This window comes from Gavia stellata, chromosome 5 (genome assembly GCF_030936135.1).
Source record: "Gavia stellata isolate bGavSte3 chromosome 5, bGavSte3.hap2, whole genome shotgun sequence".
NCBI classification, from domain to species: Eukaryota; Metazoa; Chordata; class Aves; order Gaviiformes; family Gaviidae; genus Gavia; species Gavia stellata.
This window is the reverse complement of record NC_082598.1, coordinates 52701259-52720413: the sequence shown is the minus strand read 5'-3', so window position 1 is coordinate 52720413 and position 19155 is coordinate 52701259. Positions and strand designations below refer to the sequence as shown.

The 19155-nt window shown below is 39.3% G+C and overlaps 1 protein-coding gene across 2 annotated transcripts in view; it reads right to left on the bottom strand.

The window, feature by feature from the left end:
- The window catches only part of GRID2 (glutamate ionotropic receptor delta type subunit 2), a 734268-nt gene that overhangs the window by 155770 nt on the left and 559343 nt on the right, over positions 1–19155 (bottom strand). For both annotated transcript variants that reach the window (XM_059817838.1, XM_059817839.1), the window contains one exon: positions 421–522. In XM_059817838.1, the coding sequence (XP_059673821.1) occupies positions 421–522 (102 nt within the window). The remainder of the gene's footprint in view (positions 1–420; positions 523–19155) is intronic.

Here is a 19155-nt window from a genome sequence, read left to right as displayed (position 1 = left end):
CCTAAGCTGATCTTGAATATTTTCTGAGTGCAGCAATTTGTGTCAGACTGCACTCAATTTGGCAAGGTAATTGGAAGGCAGCTACATTTTATGAATCATTTAGAGTTTCAGCTAGGTAACTTTAGCTAACAAGGCACTTGAAGTTACCCTTTATCAGTTCATATCGTTGTGTTATCTAATTTAGTACGTGCCTGAGGAAGAAACAGGTTTTAATGTGTTTGATTCACTCTCTGAAATGAACTGTTCTGATAAATAATTTTATTTTGTGGAAATTGCTCAATGGCTTGGGTATTGACGAGCTGAAATCAGACACTCGGAACACCGACTAAGTTCTTGGTAAAATAATGTACTTAATAAAAAAATTAAGCAAGAGGGAGAAAATACATTTCTCCTAGTGCAAAAGGATGAGGATCTGCTTACCAGCACAGTCACCACGCGCAGAACCACTCCTCGCATATTATTCTCCAATTTTCTGTCTGTTAGTGACCCATTCAGACCAGTGATGGGATTCCAGCAGCCAAGCTGAAAGAGAAAACAGAAATCATTTCCTTATTGCCCATGAAACTTTGCCAGTCATTCCTCTTCGGCAGCTTTAATCAGGAATGTACAAAATAAATAGAACACCTTCTGGAATGAATAGGATGGTAAGTCAGGGAAGGGATTGCACACAGATGAATCTTTAAATTGCAAATGAAGCAATTAGGGATATCAGTTTGTGCTTTTAAATACCAGTGTGCAATGGATGACAGCACCCAAGGTTTGGGGGTATACATATTGTTTTAGAAGAGCTCAGAGAGGACTTCTATATTAATGAAAAACATTTAAAGAGTAGTATGGCTGTGACAACGCTTCTACCTTACTTTCAGTGATACACTAATTGGAGAAATAATAACTACCATAATTTTAGCACGCTGTCTGCTGCAGCCCATCTTTCCTAGTGGAACTCTGATGAAAGGGATTACACTAGTTTTAATTAAAGCTTATACTATTCATTGATAATGAAACAGAAGTGATTTTCAGCCAGGTTAAAAAATCACATTTAAAGATGACTGAAGAAAAGACCATTGGATAGGCAAATCACAGTATTGAGAAGGGACTGCAACAGATAATGCAGAAAAAGGGATTCTGCTACGAGATGCTTTGCATTGGTGCTGTCGTATTTCTTGGGCTCCTATGCACAGAAGCTTTTTCTCAAGGATCTCTTTAGGACTAACTACCTTTCAATCTGAATTTAGTAGATATTGACCTGTAATTTATCTTCTCTGAAAATATAACTTGCCTACATTCTTACGTGATGGTAGATGTTTATTGGGGTACAGAGAAACAGACCAACGAACCACCCCTTAGCACCACATACAAACATTACTGGTTTCATTTTTGGAATTCATTACCACATTCATCTGGCCTGTACAATTACGAGTGTTAAATCTAAAACCCAACAGAAGGATGATTGACTTCAGAGGACTTTGGAGCAGAGTCTCAATTATGTCATGTAAACTAATTGCCTATGTAAACCTGTTATACAGTCAAAGAGATAGGCACCTGCAGGTACCAGTTCTTGCTCTGAATTGCCTTCTCCATGGACTGTGCATGAAATCTATGGAGGAATGCTCATCTTCTGACTCAGGTAGCTAACTTAAAGCCTCTAAACCCCGGTGGTTTTCATGTCCCTATTGAAAGCCACAGAAGGTCTTGCTCTGACAAAAACAACATTAACATCAGTAGGTTACTGTTGGCCCCAGTGGCCTCTACTAAGACTAGTGTCTCGGAGAATTCAACCGTATAATCTGTGATAAATATCAACTGTAAAACACCCAAAACATTACTCTACTTTAACACGCAGTCACAGAAATGGCAACGTGTGTGAACCAGCTGAAGGGGTCTGTGAAAGGAGGAGAGTACCTTTGCTGACTGTGACTGAACACAAATTTACAGAAAGCGTTATTTTCAGTCCTTCATGGAAAAAGTCTTTGTATAAGAAGCCTTTGTATATGTGTTTCATAGATCTTTCAAAGTGAGACAAAAACCAAGGAACAACTTTAAGAAGTGGACAATTTGAAATATTTGTTTTCTTCATTACACTCACTAGGCTATTTTAGAGCAACTTCTAAGTTATATAATTTGAATATATTCATATAAATACTTTGAAGATGCCTTGTTAAGAAATGGGTGCCTCAAAAAGTAAAAAAACCCCAGACCTTTCTGCAATGATATAGAGGTTGGGTTTGACTCGACGATCTTAAAGGTCTTTTCCAACCTAAATGTTTCTATGATTCTATGTTTCCCAATAGAAGATGGCCTTAAAACAATGTAGTCATTTCTCTCTGCCATCTTCAGAAGTACTCAGAGCTGTCCTAATTCTTCCCACTTTGAAGTTGAGATTATACTATTGTCAGAGAATGAGCAAGTGTAATGCTGAGCAAACTTTTAATCTCAAGTAATAACTAAATCAAGGATCTACTGGATTCAGAACTCCAGCAGAAAGCATTGGAAGTAGCAATAGGATACGAGGAGGAACTAAAGTATGAGGCATCGTGTTCATCTCTTGCAATTACTCATCTTTCCAATAGCTATTTCTAAATAAAAGCACAAACTATCACTGCTTGGTTTCCTCACGTCACGTTCCCACCTAATCACAAAGACCAGCAATAGACTGCAGTAGCCATCTCTGCTTCTTCTATACCTCCACAGCATGTCTAGCTGTTCATAGCAGTATGGATGGACTGCTGACACATTTCAGTTCCTCATTGATCCTCTGGCAAAACCCTCCAACACTTCGAGCTGAATAACCTAATTGCTGAAGTGTGTTACCTGTAATAATGCAGTGAAATGTACTGAAAGTATTTGAAGCGTGTGCACTGTACACTGTATGCGATAAACCACTGCCATAACTCAAAGCATTTGATAGTCTACATTTTTTGTACTAAAAAATATTGAAATATTGAAAACAGCACTAAGTTCAGAACAAAAGTGCGTTAAATTAATTCAGTGATTGTCATTCTTAGTCACATAAAGAAACTAATTAGAACTTAGATCCAATTAACATAGCCAAATGTGTTGGAAGTATAATTACTGCAGAAACTGTACTGCTTTTGCCAGATTTAAACCCCTAGGAAGTTACTGAAGAGCCTTTGTATCCTTTTGAGGTTAAAGTCCATTTTTAACTATGTACATTAATGTGTATCTATTTATATAATTAACTTTTTAGCCTGAACTATTCTACCTTTTCAGTGAAAAAACCCCAACATAACTGATTCCTGGAAATTTACCATAGCACTAATTTTCCTTTAAAAAGGCACATGTTATTTTCAATTATTGTTTATTTAATTTTCAATTCAGTTGTTCCTTTATGCAGCACAGTCATGGCAAAGACAAATGTGTAGTACCTTGCCAATAAAGTTGAAATTGATTTTGAGTGGGAGTTGCTTACTGTGATTAGGTGAAAACGAATCAACATTTATTGATGACAATTTGAGCTTGTCATTGCAGCAAGGAACAAATGTAACTATTGCTGAAACAGCAAGATGGGGGTGGTATAAAGCTACCTCTCCAGCTCTACCTCTCGCTTAACCGCTTCTGCAAAACGTGTTTCTTCTGCATTTACTTCCTTTTTCTTTTGTTCTGTCTCTGATAGTTGAAATGAGGGAATAGATCAGGCAATAACAGAATCTCACATTATTTCTGGTTGATTTGTGTAGAACAATATGGGTGATGGGAAGTCTCTATTGAGCACAGTACTTGTCGTCTTCATACCATATGAATTTTGTCATTTACAGTGCCTTGTACTTCAGGTGCAGTTTCTTTTACTTATTCTAATGACAGCATTCACTCTGCTACATTCAGATATAAAATGATGAAGTTGGAAAACTTGACAATGTTCTGCTTCCTTTGATATCCAATTTACAACTCTTTCTGATCATCCCACCTCCCAGCTTGTTATCCCCTCTATCATCATTAGAATGGGTTTCACCCTCCTGTTTTGCTGGCAAAGGCAAAATTTGACCTACCTTTGCAGAAGTGTTTCTTCATTGGAAATTTTTGCCTATCTGAACTATGCGTTATGGAAGATCTGTACCTTGTATATTGATATTAAAATAGGAAAAATCTATTTTACGTATATCTGCAATTTCCAGACACTGATTTATAAGGAAGTTGGAACACTAAAATCTATAATGCCTTTATGACCGAGCTTACAGCCAGATTTTCTCACCTACTTCCTGTGAAATCAGTGAAGTCTGTGGAATACCTGAGAGCTTTCACTTTTTTTCTGGCAGAGTAAAATGCAGATTAAAACTCTGTCAATTAATCAAGAAAAATACATTGGCCTGGTGTGACCACAGTTGAGGACAATCATGGAAAAGAAGTAAAACCAGAATACTGATACGAATGCATTACTTAAGTGCTTGTTGCTACAGGAGAGTGTAGAGTGTTCTCTTACTTCAATTAATGTAGAAAATCTACAGGAACTCTGCAATGCAACCAACTCTGAACTCAGACTGCGTCACAGCAACACTACAAAACAGTCAAGAGCAGGAAAAAATCTAGAGAAGCTGCAAGGGAAACCTGAAAGATAAAACACTATTACATCTCCAACTGGAATCAATCAGGACACCAGTATTAGTATCACTCCTCTTTCCTTCATTTTCCTGGCATTTAAAAAAAAAAATAAAAAGAAAAAAAGAACAAGATCTTGGTTTTACTACAGACAGCCTGACAAAACATTTCCAGTGGAAATGCCCACCACAGAGCACTGCTGAGGAAGGAACCCCTCCATCAGCAGCTCATAATATAGCTGATCATCCACAGAAATACCAGCCTCCTCACCTGCAGTACCCCTACATTCTTCAGAAACTCCCTTCTCAATTTTCAGCCAGGTCCAACCTGCTTTAGGAACTGACTTGTTCAAAGATATGACTTCAACAGAAGAAATGCACATTAATAATGCGCTTTTCCATTCCAAAGCATAATAAATTCACACAACTGGAAAAGATATCATGAAGCTGTCATGAAACAGCACTCAGCTAGGGGATTCTAACTCCCAGGTGTGCTGGGAAGACTCAAAATGGGATACACAACAAAAAATAATGAAGAAAGGGTGGGTTTTTGTGATATGTGGACTCAGTATTTACAAAATTTTCTAGGACACCGGTTTAGGCAAAATTCAAGCAGGACAACATAGAAATAGTTTTGTACAGAGTATTCCTGATGCTTCTTGTCAGCTGTTTTTTAGTATGCCCAACAATGACTGGGAAATCAGAGACTAAATCGTATAGATTAAAGACTATGTCTCACAGAAGAAACGCCAGAAAAGATATGTTCTGGTTGTCATTCTGATACTGTCAGTAATGAAAAATTTAGTTGGACACTCTGTCACCTGGTCAAAGAGTCCTTTCAGTTCATCTCCCTAGCCAGCACCCAACAGTTGGCCAAACAAGTCTGCAAAATGTCTGATGGCTGGGGGTTAACCAAGGGCCTTTGTACTCCTGGGCTTGATTAAAGAAACAAGGATAAGTTTTGTTCTGCACAGCAATTTCCTAATATGATTGGTTAGCAGGAAAGCTTTCTGTGTTTAACTTCTCCCTTCACTGGAGCTTAGGTAATAGTCAGCAAATAATAAGTTGTTAAAATCAATACAAAATACTGTGTTCAACAAATTAGATAATGTATAGCAGCACTTGTTTCTCCTACATTCTGTGTGGTGAAACCTATATAGTTCTGTGCATTCAGTTAATTATTTTGTACAGTATGTTTTATTGCTTTAATTTGTCTCTGGACTAGAAGGAATGACCTGCCCCTGGACTTGCTCTGTTATTTTCAAGCTACGTTAGGAGAATGTGAATACTCAAGTTTAGTTTTATATCCAGTGGCTTAAGGTTTATAATTGCAACAGCCAAGGTGGTCTATTTGTTTTATTAACTAATCACAGACACAAGTGCAAGTGAACTAAGTTAGAATTTCTTTCCTCAAAGCCAAAGCACATGGCAGAATAATGCTGCACACTGTTAATATAAAATGTTTTGCTTTGGGGACTGCCCAAATTTCCTTTTCTTATTGAATTGAAATAAAGAAGCTGATGGAAAGTTACCTGCTGGTAACCTGCTGTTTGTTTGCCTACCAGCTCTTGACTCAATATTTTCTCAAGGACTCATGCACCTAGATTGGTGCCAGAAGTTATAATTGGATGTTTTAGACCACTTGACAAATGTTGAATATATGGAGAAAAGAGCATAGACTGCGTAGCTGTTCTCACATTGCGTGTTCCACTCATGAAGCTCATGCTTAGAGCTTAGGTCAAGCTTCCAAAGGAACTCTAATGATATGATTTTTGGAAAGTATAGTAAATCATCACATCTCAAAGATAATGAACCATCTCCCCAAGCCAGTGATGTCATTCTAATGGTCCCTCACTTTTTCCCCCCTTCATCTCTAGCTTACTTTCTCTATTATTACTTTCCCTTTCATTTGAAATTTGGTGGTTTTAATCTATCATTTCCCACTTCTAAGTGTCTTCTCTTTTATCTTTGGAAAACGTTCTTTTTTCCTTCTCAAGTCCTCCCTGTGAAGTCAGTACTCCCAGCGGTTCCCTAACCTATGATTATCTTGCTCTTTCCTATATTGCAATGCATTTTTTTGGAATTGCAAATATTCCTCTTGTCATTTCTCTGTGTACTTTCAACATACTTTCTTTCCTCTTTGCTTTTCTTTCCCCTGATCTTCCCTGCTGTTTCCTGTGCCTTTTTCCCATCTTGCTCTTTATGTTTAGGGCCTGGGTTGGTAAAGGGACCTCACTTTTCACTTCATCAAGCTTTGACTCATCTTTCAAATCACTTTGGGTCCTTTCTTCTTTCTCTTTGGCCCTTGGATCTCCTTCTCTCTCAGGTAGTCCTCTCTCTCAGGAAGCTTCCTCTCAACTCCTCCCTCTCCTCTTGTGTTACAAAGGAGACGGGACTTAACAAAACACACTACTGTATGGCCCCACTTCTCTTGCTTTCACCTTTCATATTTTTTTCACTCTGGTCCCCTGAAATCCTTACACGGCTCTGAGAAAAAGACCTAGACAATGATATTAATGAGCCAGATAATGATCTCTTTCCCATTGACTCCATATTTCAATGGAAGTCAAATACTCAGAAAAGCGTGATCTTGGACCCAATACAGACTTTACCCCTTTGCCGACTGGTGACTGCACTGTGGATTCTGTGCAGAAAAAGCTCCCCTGGAAATTCTGATGATGCTCAGGGATTGCTGTGGCAGCAAGCATTCACAGGGAAAGTATCTTTCCTTCTTCATTCAACCTGTACCACAGCCCATAGCACAGAGAAAGCACATGCGTGTAGGCTACTGACATGTTTTGGCATTGCTTGAATGCCAAAATGACCTTTGTGAGGAGGCAGGTTTTGTTCTCCTTTTGCTGAAAACTGAGGTAAGAGTGTAAGAGCTGACAAGAGCATGTTGCTGGTGCCTGGGGTTTTTGGTCAATAGCTATAGGGAGGCCAGTAACCACCCAAGATGAGTAACACACTTGCTTTTCAGACTTTATGATTTGACCTGACTTGGCCATACATCACCCAGAATCCACTGTGAACAACTGGAAGTTGTAAAGGAAAGAAAAATCTTCACTGAAGATAGGTATTAGTCATTAAGTCTAACATCTACTTTTATATGATTTTTTCAACAGTATATTTTACTTTCTAGAGTCCAAGTTATCATCTTGTTATAGTTTATCAGGTTACATAAATAAAATAACTTAAAATGACATAAATAGACTCTTCTTCCTCCAAAAAAAAGAGAAAGTAATAATCTTTCTGCAGAACACACATACATACACTTTCTTTTTTCTTCAGGAGGCAAACCCTCCTTTAGACTATCAAAGTTCTTCATACTGCCAGAGTAAAAGTCATTAATATCACTTTCATTTTACACTGAAAGCTTCCTTACTGATATCTGAATTATTTCAGGGAATTTCATAATACTAAGTAAGTTCAGGTTTGTGTGCAGTTTAAATACAGTCACTTTGATTTTTGATTGCAAATCCTCATGTCCTTTCTCATTAAGCATTTTAAGAGTTTAAGAGTATGTCTTTTATCTAAATCATGTAAGGTCTGGAAAAAAAATTTAAAAATCAGGATTTGTAAACGAAATTGGTCCATTTCATGCTGGGACACCACTGTATCTTTATGAAATCAAAGAGAAAAATATTCGAAGTTACTACTCCAGCTGGTATTAGATCACAATACATAAGATTTTCGTATCATAGCAAAACCTTTGATCAAACCTGATCAGCAGCAAACAATGAAAAATACCATTTTTTTATGGGGTTGCGTAAAGCTTCCTCTCTACAGGCAGCAACAAAACTTGCATGGCACGTTTCAGCTTCTCATCAGTTCCCTGGGAGTATATGAACATTCTTCAACAGACTCCCAGCTTTCCCTTCAGCTTAGTAAGATGCTTTTTGGGGATTTGATTTTTCAGAAAGGGTTTGACAAAGCGGAATATCAACAGAAACCATCTGCACTGTTACAGGGCTCAAAAATTCTGGGGGCAGTGCTCCAGAAATAAATAAAAATTGTAATAACATAGAACAAACCCAGCACTGTTTCACTTGGAGAGAAGTGGGTTTACAGAGCAGGATTCTGAACAAACCCAGTCCAATAAACTACATAAGTGAGTCCTTCAGAGTAGAGTAAATTGGCCTATGCTGAATGCCCTGCTTCTGCAGCAGACCACTGCCAGTGCTGAGTAACTTGGGTACCTCCACACTGCATTGCGGTCAGCTTTGTGAGCAGGCATGCTGAGAAGCACCTTGGCTTTTTTTCTGCAATTAAAATCTCCCCTCGAATATAACCACAAAATTAGCAGTCTGGGAGTCAGTTCTGGAGGTAAAGCCACACAGAGAATTGTATATTAGCTTCATCACTCTCCCAGCTGGGAAGAAAAAGAAAGGCTGTTGTTTAGCTCCAGCCCAGGAGCTGCACTTGTAGAGCAGGAGTACAGACCTGCGCTTGTACTAAGGAAATCTGTGCTTGCTTTAAACCCAGCTGACAAGAAACATTATGTTTAGGTACATGTGGGGCCCAATGAGGCTACAGAACATCTGGACTAACCTCAGCGTCACCTCTTCAGCCCTATTTTTGAAGTGTAAGCAGCATTATCACACCACTGCTCGCACAGAACTCTACATCTGGTTATCTTTTCATATGAAGCACAATGTTATGAAGTACACTTTTTTCAGGTATAACATATGGGATTTTCCCTTTTTCTTTGGCAGGCTAAACGATTTTAAATGCAGCAATACTCCACCACAACTTACTCAAAAGTAGATGCATATTTATTTAGCTATTGAATGCTCCTTGAGAAGTATTGCTGCTATGGTTTTCCTTATGCATGACAAAAAAGAGGTGCATTCACAGGACTTGGGTAAAGGGTGGGAAATGTTCCTAGGGTCCACACACCATGGAAATACATGTTCTGAAAACCTTTGAAAGAGAACACCCTAATTTTTAAATATATACTTATGCTTAGCATGTTTGGCATTGCTACATAATTCTTAACTTCAGCATGAAACGCGGAATAAGAAACAGACACAAAACCCCACATCCCTGCCTCACTAAAGGCACTGATGTACTGGCATGAAAACAGTCCTTCCAAATCCCGTCTACAAAGTCGAAGAGAGGCACATGTGATAAGATACTCTTTTTATCCTGAAGAGTGTGGGTCCCTGCCTTAGACACATTCACCCTCTCATCACCAACACAAGAGGGAAAGGAACTTGTATGGAGGTAGTGTGAGAACATGCACCACTGTTCAGGACAGATGATATACATATCTTAAAAAATATTTGTACCCATCTAGAAGCTGTTCAGACTCACACCATGTCGAAGTAGCTTACACTCTCTGTTGCTGAGCACAGAAGAATTTGCCAGCTCCTTCTTGCATGTAGTGCAAAGAAAGAAAAATCGGATGAAAGCATCTCCTATTCATACATGCCAGTGCAACATGCTTCCCAGGTGCAGGAACTATGAAACACCTGCTCACAAAGCATCAACACCAATGACAAAAAAAAAAAAAATGCTGATGGAGCATGAGAAATTCACATGAAAGGCCAATTTAGCTCATTTCCATTTTATATATGCATAGGTGAAGACACTCCTGAGAGTGCCTAAAGAACAGAGACCTTTGGTGAAAATGGGCAAGCCCAACCAAGTTGTTACTTGAATACTGCCTTCAAGTTTCTGACTACAGAGGAGCTAATGTGACAATGCGGCAAGTGTAGCAGTAGATGATAAACTGCTTTCCGTTGATTGTCCAGATTCCTGTGATGCTTAAATGGGATATGCAGAGATTGAAACAACCTTTGCTTACACATAGATCAATACTTCATTCCTAAAACACAGGATTTATTCTCAGTGTTGGCAGAAATAAAAGAGGCTTGCTAAGTTGGATATGTCACAAACTTACTAGCTTGATGCTGGCTAGTAAATTAAAGCAGCATTTTGTCACTGACATGTTAGAAAGTATTATTCTATTATAATCCACGCTCACAGGGTGTATGGCTAGAGTGTCACCAGTTTTCAGTGCATTATGGACCAGATATTACCAGTGGTTTACTGGATCATATATTTTTGAGAGTTTGGTAGTAAGCAAATAAGGTTGTGGGGTGTTTTTTTCCACTCCCTCAGCACAGAGTGGCTTTCTTGGGAATCAGAATTGACAGTGAAGAAATCAAAAAACTTAGCACAGCAGTGACCAAGTAGCATACCAGTACAAAGCAACAGCTGAGAAGCAGCAACAGCTTCTTCTGAAGGCTGTTTTTGGACCATGAAGCTTGGGGCAGTGGAGAACAAAAAGATCAAGAGTGAATTTGAGGAGATGGTCATGGCCAACAACCTGGACCACAAAAGGGAACTTCTTCCCATTAAATGTAACTGTAGTGAGAGCAGATGTATTCACCTAGAGTCCTAAAGATCAGCACAGGGGCCAGGAGCACTGAGCTCTGGGAAATCTTTGAGGAACTAGGTCATGGTCTGTCTCATACCAGGGGTCCCTCTTCCATTGGGTCCAGATAATCCTTTCAAAGATTTGTGCTTCCAGATGATCTTGCCTTAGTTCCAAAGCACAGGCCTTTTCAGCATCAATAAACTGTTACTGAAATTATTTCTGTGCTAGAGGCCGTGACAGAATTGCTACACTGATAACCAAATGTTATACCAATAATGAGCAAAAGCAATTTCCTCTCTAACTACCAGAACTATAAACTCACCTTCAGCACAGACAATACATTCAGATTCTTTCCTTTCTGTATATCACAGGACATCATTATGTAGCAGAAAGTCTGTCCCTAAGACAGACCTGTGCTCCTACAGCCTTCTGATGATGCCCTCAATGACACCTCAGAGGCATCATCATCTGACTACCAGGAAAAGTGTAATTCTGGTTGCAGTGGGTTTTGCTGGCGGTGATGCTGTACAGTAATCACAGCTGAGAGTTAGACTGTACAAAACTGTTTAAAATGTTTATGTTACACTTGTGTGCATTACACAACATATATGGTTTAAGGCAAGTTTGGAGCCCATTGCATTTACTATTAATCAGTGCTACACTGAAGAATATCTAAACCCTAGCAGGATCTGTTAGTAGCTAGTTCGATGGAGCCACAGACAGGAGTGGGTGCTTCTGCATTAGAGAAACAGAGGCATGAGTGAGCATAAATTTCATATGCTGAAATAAGGGTGGGGAAAAAACATTGCCTATTAAGGAAGGGCTCAGATAAGTAGTATAACATTTTGTAAGAAAGTGAAACATTTCTATATGTCTATTATTTACTACTGAAAATTTTAAAAAGCACCACAATAAAATAGCATTACAGAGGCAGGCTGTGACTCAGTCTCTGGTGCATAAAAAGCTACTCTGACAATTAGACACAAAGTTTCTAAAAAGTCTTTGAAAAGTGCTAATGACAACAACAACAAAAAAATCTCTTCTGCTTTACCATCAGTTGGACAAAACTGGAAGGTTAAAGAATTTTGGGAGGGAAAAAGCTGAGTTTTGCCTACCAGTACAAAACGTTTTTAGTAGATTGCTCTGGGGAACCTGAATGGCTGACAGTGTGATTGATTTTACAAACTCATCGCTCCATACAGTGCAATTATTTGCTCTTATTATGGTAAATAAGCTTGTCAGAACAATCTACGTATCATAAACATTTGAATGGCAAATGATATGTAATAGAATACCTAAAGGCTTAAATAAAGGATCCTTGTGGAAAATACTAAACCATTAGTTTAAAAGATGAATAGACACTTCTAATAAGCCATCTCTAGAATAGCTGAATCAGTAAAATACATTTTTATTACAAATGAAAATCACGGCTTTAATGACATTGGAATTTGCCACAAAAATAAATTAGCAATATATCTTAGCAATTACAACTACAGAAACACATTATAAATCTATCTTGCAAAGGATGGGAATTATATTTGCTAGTACACTATATTCCCACAATAGATCCTGTTTAGCATATACAATGCTGAAAAGGTGTAAAGAAACTAAGAAGTTTAAATCACTGAGTTTTTTTTTTTTTAGTTAGTTCAATATTGCAAAGATCCTTGTAAGGACATATTGTGGCATATATGGCAGTGATTATTTAACCAGCTAAGTAGTTATACTGTGCTTATCACTACAGTGTTTCTAGGATTGAATTTTAAGAGATAATATCAATTTTAAAATCATCGTTCCATTTGAAAAGGTCTACTATTTTAAGAAGGGAGAAATGTCTATCTTAAGATTATATTAACAAATCAGTAATTGGGCTCAAATTACCTTCTTGACCACATTACAGCTACTATACTTGCCCTTCAGGCATATTACAGCTGCTATACTTGCCCTGGTTGCTTGCTGCTTCCCATTTTCAATAGCACCCACTTGACATGACTGTAAACAATTCAAGGTAGGAACTACGTTACTGTACGTCTTAGTAACCTGTGTAATGGAGCTTTTTACTGTAATCATAATTATCATTAGAAAATGATCAGAAATAGTGTGGCCAGCAGGAGCAGGGAGGTGATCATGCCTCTGTATTTGGCTCTGGTGAGGCCGCACCTCGAATACTGTGTTCAGTTTTGGGGCCCTCACTACAAGAAAGACATTGAGGTGCTGGAGCGTGTCCAGAGAAGGGCGACGAAGCTGGTGAGGGGTCTGGAGCACAAGTCTTGTGAGGAGTGGCTGAGGGAGCTGGGGTTGTTTAGCCTGGAGAAGAGGAGGCTGAGGGGAGACCTCATCGCTCTCTACAACTACCTGAAAGGGGGTTGCAGAGAGGTGGGTGTTGGTCTCTTCTCCCAAGTGACTAGTGACAGGACTAGAGGAAATGGCCTCAAGTTGCGCCAGGGGAGGTTCAGGCTAGATATTAGGAAAAAGTTCTTTACTGAGAGAGTGGTAACACAGTGGAATAGGCTGCCCAGGGAGGTGGTGGAGTCACCTTCCCTGGAGGTATTCAAGGAGCGTGTGGATGTGGCATTGTGGGATGTGGCTTGATGGGCATGGTGCTGTGTGGTGTTGGGTGGGTTGGTTTTTGGTGTGGTGGTTTTGTTTTTTGGTTTTTTTTTGTTGGTTTTTTTTTTTTTTTTTTTTTAGGTTGGACTTGATGATCTTACAGGTCTTTTCCAACCTTAGTGATTCTGTGATTCTGTGATATAGCCGAAATCAAGGATTTTGTCCCCATTTTTCCCTGAGTTTCAGCTATACCTTGTTTATGTGACTGCCTGATAGCTACCAGGCTGTTTCCCCTGTATAACCAATTACCAAGGGGTGGGAAATGTCCAAGAATTCTCTCTCTGTATGATCTACCTGTGGATATGCCAGAATCACAGCCTTTATGCTATGTTGATGAAAGTATATTAAGCTCCTTCCCCACAGAAAAGAGAAATTTCTTCAGCTGGAAAGGGAACTTAAAAATAATAATATCCCTCCAAATGTTAGACACAGCCCAGGAACAGAATCCTGGAGTCCTGTTTCTCAACAGCCTATGGGTGCCACTGCATTATCTTCCAATGCACACTTGAAGCTTTTCACTAGGGACACTAATTATCTTTCAATCTGTAGGCCCTAAGGTTAACAGTCACACTAGAGAAGGTGTAAGTATCTTCAGGGCTAAGAGTGCTTGCTTGAAAGCTGACTCTTGTCTGGACTACTCTTGTCTGAGTGTTCATCTCCATTATAGTTGTGACAGAGAATGTTACTAGTTTACATAAACTTAGAAAGAAGACATTATTACTACAGTTCCAGACTTTAACACAAACTTCCCCTACTTACTATCTTTTTTTTTTTTTTTTTTTTTTTTAAAACATCATGGTCTTTTAAAATTTCACTGTCACACTAACCTCCCTCTATGCAATTCTAGGTAATATGCTGTAAGTCCGCTACTTCAGGCTGAAGAGAAAAAAAAAAAGTCAAATGAACCTATTACCTGGTGTGGCATCTATCCATTGTCTAAAGTGGAGATGAAGGCTATTAGCCCGTCAGCATTAGTTCTGATTTAAACGCTTTACACTAGACACTTTCATTAACTGTGTTGACATAGCTATGTATTATTCATTTAACCTGCACTTCGTTGCACTCCTAATATGCAATCATGTTTGGCAAATGTGAACCTGAATATAAGGCATTCAAGGCTAGAGCCTTGCATGGTATAAGTCAGAGTATTTTAGTGAAAATAGGCCTCATTAGTCTAGCTGAGGATCCAACCCTATATCTACACCTGAAAATGCAACTATATTTCTTCCTAGAATAGGTCCTGAATATGTCTCCATTTTTAGTACAACACCTGAGATTTATGCTCAGCTCACTTTCCATTGCATTAAAACACTCATTAAAATGAGAATTTGTACTGTTACAGGAAAGTTAAAATGCTTCTATACAAGATGCACTAAAACTAAGTGAATAATTCATCTATTTTTCATATACAAATTTATTCATGGAATAATATCCTCTAACAGCTCCTGTTATAGAGATTACAGGCAGTTCCTCCAGAGCATTCAATAATCAGAAAGCTATGCTGGTTTAGTTGGCTGGACACATTGCCTTTACAGAACATCTTTGTCTTGTGATTGGACTACCAGGTTTCCGGCATGAACATCTGCATTTATCAATTAAATTCTTATCAGCTTTAGAACCCATGAAAATACAGGCCACATACCTTAGTAAGCATTAACAGTGACTTAATGTAAGCATTACACAGCACATGATAGACCTACTCTCAGAAATTGTCATTCTGAGTTTTTAGCAAATTTAAAATCCTCGAACGATCAAAATGGACTAAGTCCTTAGGCAAACAAGCAGTGGTAAGTCCAAACCCCAGCACCCAAACAAACCCAAACTAGTCCATCTAGTTGCTTTGTGATTTATTTAAAAGATAGATTTGAAAATTCAGAGTACTATTAACAATGTATTAAACTATAATATACTCACTAATGTACTTCTCCCCCAGATAATGGGATTCATAATTATCTCATTTCAGTAGCTGAGAGAATTTCCTCAATATTTCTCTGCAGTTACTTCTTATATGCTATTTCCCTGAAGAAAACAAGGTTTAAGCCACTCCCACGAGGTCTTTTCCTGCATTTAATGCACTGGCATCTTCTATTCCCATCTCCATATAGCTATTAGGGTCATATCTCTTTGGAAAAAAATTCTCTAAACAGCCCACAGCCCAGTCTATTTCTGTGCTAATTATCACTATGCTCAGAATGACTATATTGAACAGATAACCTTAACATATACATCTTATTTTGAATTGTATAGGCTTCTGTCTCCCTGCTCATATAGAAGTGTCATTGTAGCTCTGCTGGTGTGATTCTATGAACAGGCTAGGCTTGTAGAGAGAAGTAATATCTTTTATTAGACCAAAAGATATAGTCAGGGGAGAGAACAAGCTTTGGGCTCAGAAAACTAATGAAAGTCCTCTGAGACAAAAAATCTTTCTTGTTTTTCCTCCAACTATATTATTTGGTCTTATAAAAGGTATAACCTTTCCCCTATAGGCCTGACTGTCCTTGGTTATAATAGATTACTTATGATGGAGATAGATCAAAAAGGAGTCATAGAACAAGATAAAGTAAACCAAAAAAGCCAAAAAACACAGTTAAGGAAGGTAAAATCATGGCCTAGATAAATAGCAACTACTTATATAAAATAGCCTGTCTGACAGTCCTGAAGATGTTCTCTTCAACTTCAACACCATGATAGGATTGATTGCCGAGACTGCTAACCTCTAGACCAAAACACAATGATCAGTTTTTTGGAGAAAGCGACCAGGCGAGTTACTAATTAGCACACTGTCAGCTATCTGCAGAAAGCAGGCAAGAAATTGGATGGCACTCAGGTGAAGTTATGTGCACCTAGGAGATTTAAGGATACGAAGGCACTGAAAGAAGAGCTCCCCATGCATATCCGTAGCAAAAGAAAGTCTATGGAAATTAAGGCTTGCTGCTCAACGGGCAGGAGACCTAGAGACAACAAACACAGAAACAGCTGAGCAACATGCTTTCTTTGCCCGAATCTTTACTGGCAAGGTCTGTTTCTGGGCTTTCCAGCTCCTGCACCTAGCGTCAGAGTCTGGAGGAATGAAGTACTACCCGGGACACAGGGAAATCGATGAGGGCATGGTTAAACAAGCAAATGAATCCATGGGACTGTAGAGGATATATCTGACTGCTTTCTGCAGTAAGGAGGACTGGCTTGATAGATAAGGAGATGGCAGTTTGCTTGACTTTAGCAGGGCTTTTGACATGGTCTATATTCTTGTAGCCTGGGCTACATCAGCAACAGTGTTGCCAGCGGAGAGCTAGGTTTGTTCAGCCAGGAGAGGAGTATATTGAAGAGGAATCTTACTGCTGCCTGTAACTGATGGAGGGGTGCATTACAGAGAATATGGAGCCAGACTGCTTGGCAGTGGTGCATAATGAAAGAATGAAAAAGCAACAGTCACAGGTTGCAGCAAAAGCAATTCTTTGCTGTTAGAGTGACCAAACACTGGGAACAGAGGACCGAACAGGTTTTGTTTAAAAGAAACAGCTTTTGTGTTGCTGCAAATTATGATTTTCCCAAGAAAGTAAGATCATTGTAGATTTCATTACTCAAAGGACATATAGTCACCATGGTTAAAAAACCCTAAGAATCAGGGGAAGAAGGGAAGGACATGATCCAGGTTTCCAGTCAGCAGTGAGATAGTAATAATCTAAAAGAGAAGTGAAGGACAGCCTTTTCCATCTGAAGGTGATGCTCTCTAGGGATCAAGGCAGGACATCCTGTCCATGTGCTTCACAGGCAGTTCACAGAATCACTAAGGTTAGAAAAGACCTGTAAGATCATCAAGTCCAACCATCACCATGCCCACTAAACCATGTCCACACATTCCTTGAACACCTCCAGGGATGGTGACTCCACCACCTCCCTGGGCAGCCTGTTCCAATGCTTCACCACTCTCTCAGTAAAGACATTTTTCCTAATATCCAGTCTAAAACTCCCCTGGCGCAACTTGAGGCTGTTCCTCTTGCCCTATCCCTTGTCACTTGGGAGAAGAGACCAACACCCACCTCTCTGCAACCCCCTTTCAGGTAATTGTAGAGAGCGATGAGGTCTCCCCTCAGCCTCCTCTTCTCCAGGCTGAACAACCCCAGTTCCCTCAGCCACTCCTCACAAGACTTGTGCTCCAGACCCCTCACCAGCTTCGTCGCCCTTCTCTGGACACGCTCCAGCACCTCAATGTCCTTCTTGTAGTGAGGGGCCCAAAACTGAACACAGCATTTGAGGTGCGGCCTCACCAGCGCTGAGTACAGGGGCACGATCACCTCCCTGCTCCTGCTGGCCACACTGTTTCTGATACAGGCCAGGATGCCAGTGGCCTTCTTGGCCACCTGGGCACACTGCTGGCTCATCTTCAGCCGGCTGTCAACCAACACCCCCAGGTCCTTTTCCGCCAGGCAGCTTTCCAGCCACTCATCCCCAAGCCTGTAGTGTTGCATGGGGTTGTTGTGATCCAAGTGCAGGACCCGGCACTTGGCCTTGTTGAACCTCCTACAATTGGCCTCGGCCCATCGATCCAGCCTGTCCAGATCCCTCTGCAGAGCCTTCCTACCCTCAAGCAGATCAACACTCCCGCCCAACCTCGTGTCATCTGCAAACTTGCTGAGGGTGTACTCAATCCCCTCATCTAGATCATCGATAAATATGTTAAACAAGATCGTCGGGAAAGCAAACTTCTGTAAGTAGAGTGAAGAAAAATGGTGGAGATTTTAAAGCCTCTCCTTCATCCAAGCAATTTCTATCTGTATCTTCCATCCAAATAATCCTCTTTTCCTATAAGACTCTGATTCTTCAAATCCCAGCTTATCAATAAATCCAGATTGCTTTTTACAGTAGACAACTGCTCCTCTACTTATCTGCAAATTTTACCAATTATGGTTGTCTAGTTTCATGAAGAAGGCTGCTAAAAATATTTAAAAGGAAAAGAAGCCATTTTTCTTGAATATAAATAGACCTCAGAACTAACAGCAGCTGTAATACAGAATCATAGCATAAATTGATGTATTACCAGACAAGTATAATAGATGGAGGTTTAATCAGTAATTATTAAGGTCACCATATGATTTGTGCTATGAAGCATCCTTTTTTAATTTGTTTGGTATTGGCAATTTGAACTACATAGGTTGAAGTTTTCCATACCAGATGTCAGTTCAGGGTAAAATAAACTCTGTCATAACTCATACACACATATCATTTGAATTACAAAAGCTGGTGTTCAAATAAATTAGTCATTTTCTAATTTCTGAGTAGTATTCAAACTTGGAAATGCTTTAAATCCTTTTTTTTTAAGTGATAGTACAGTAGTAGTATTTTAGCATAACTTCTAGCAGGTTCCCCTCCTACTATTTTTCTACTTGTTTCACACTTTCTAGCTGGAAAAGTTCCAGGTTTTGTCTTTGACTGACATTTAATTTACTTTTTTTAAACTAGGGCAAAATTTTTCCCACACTGCAAAAGTATTCTCAAAATTTAAAAACCCCTAAAGATGTCAGGATCTACTTTTAATGCTATTTGGGACAGGAAGCTCACTTCAGCAAGGAAACAGTCAATCTGTGAAAAGTTTGCATACATCAGCTG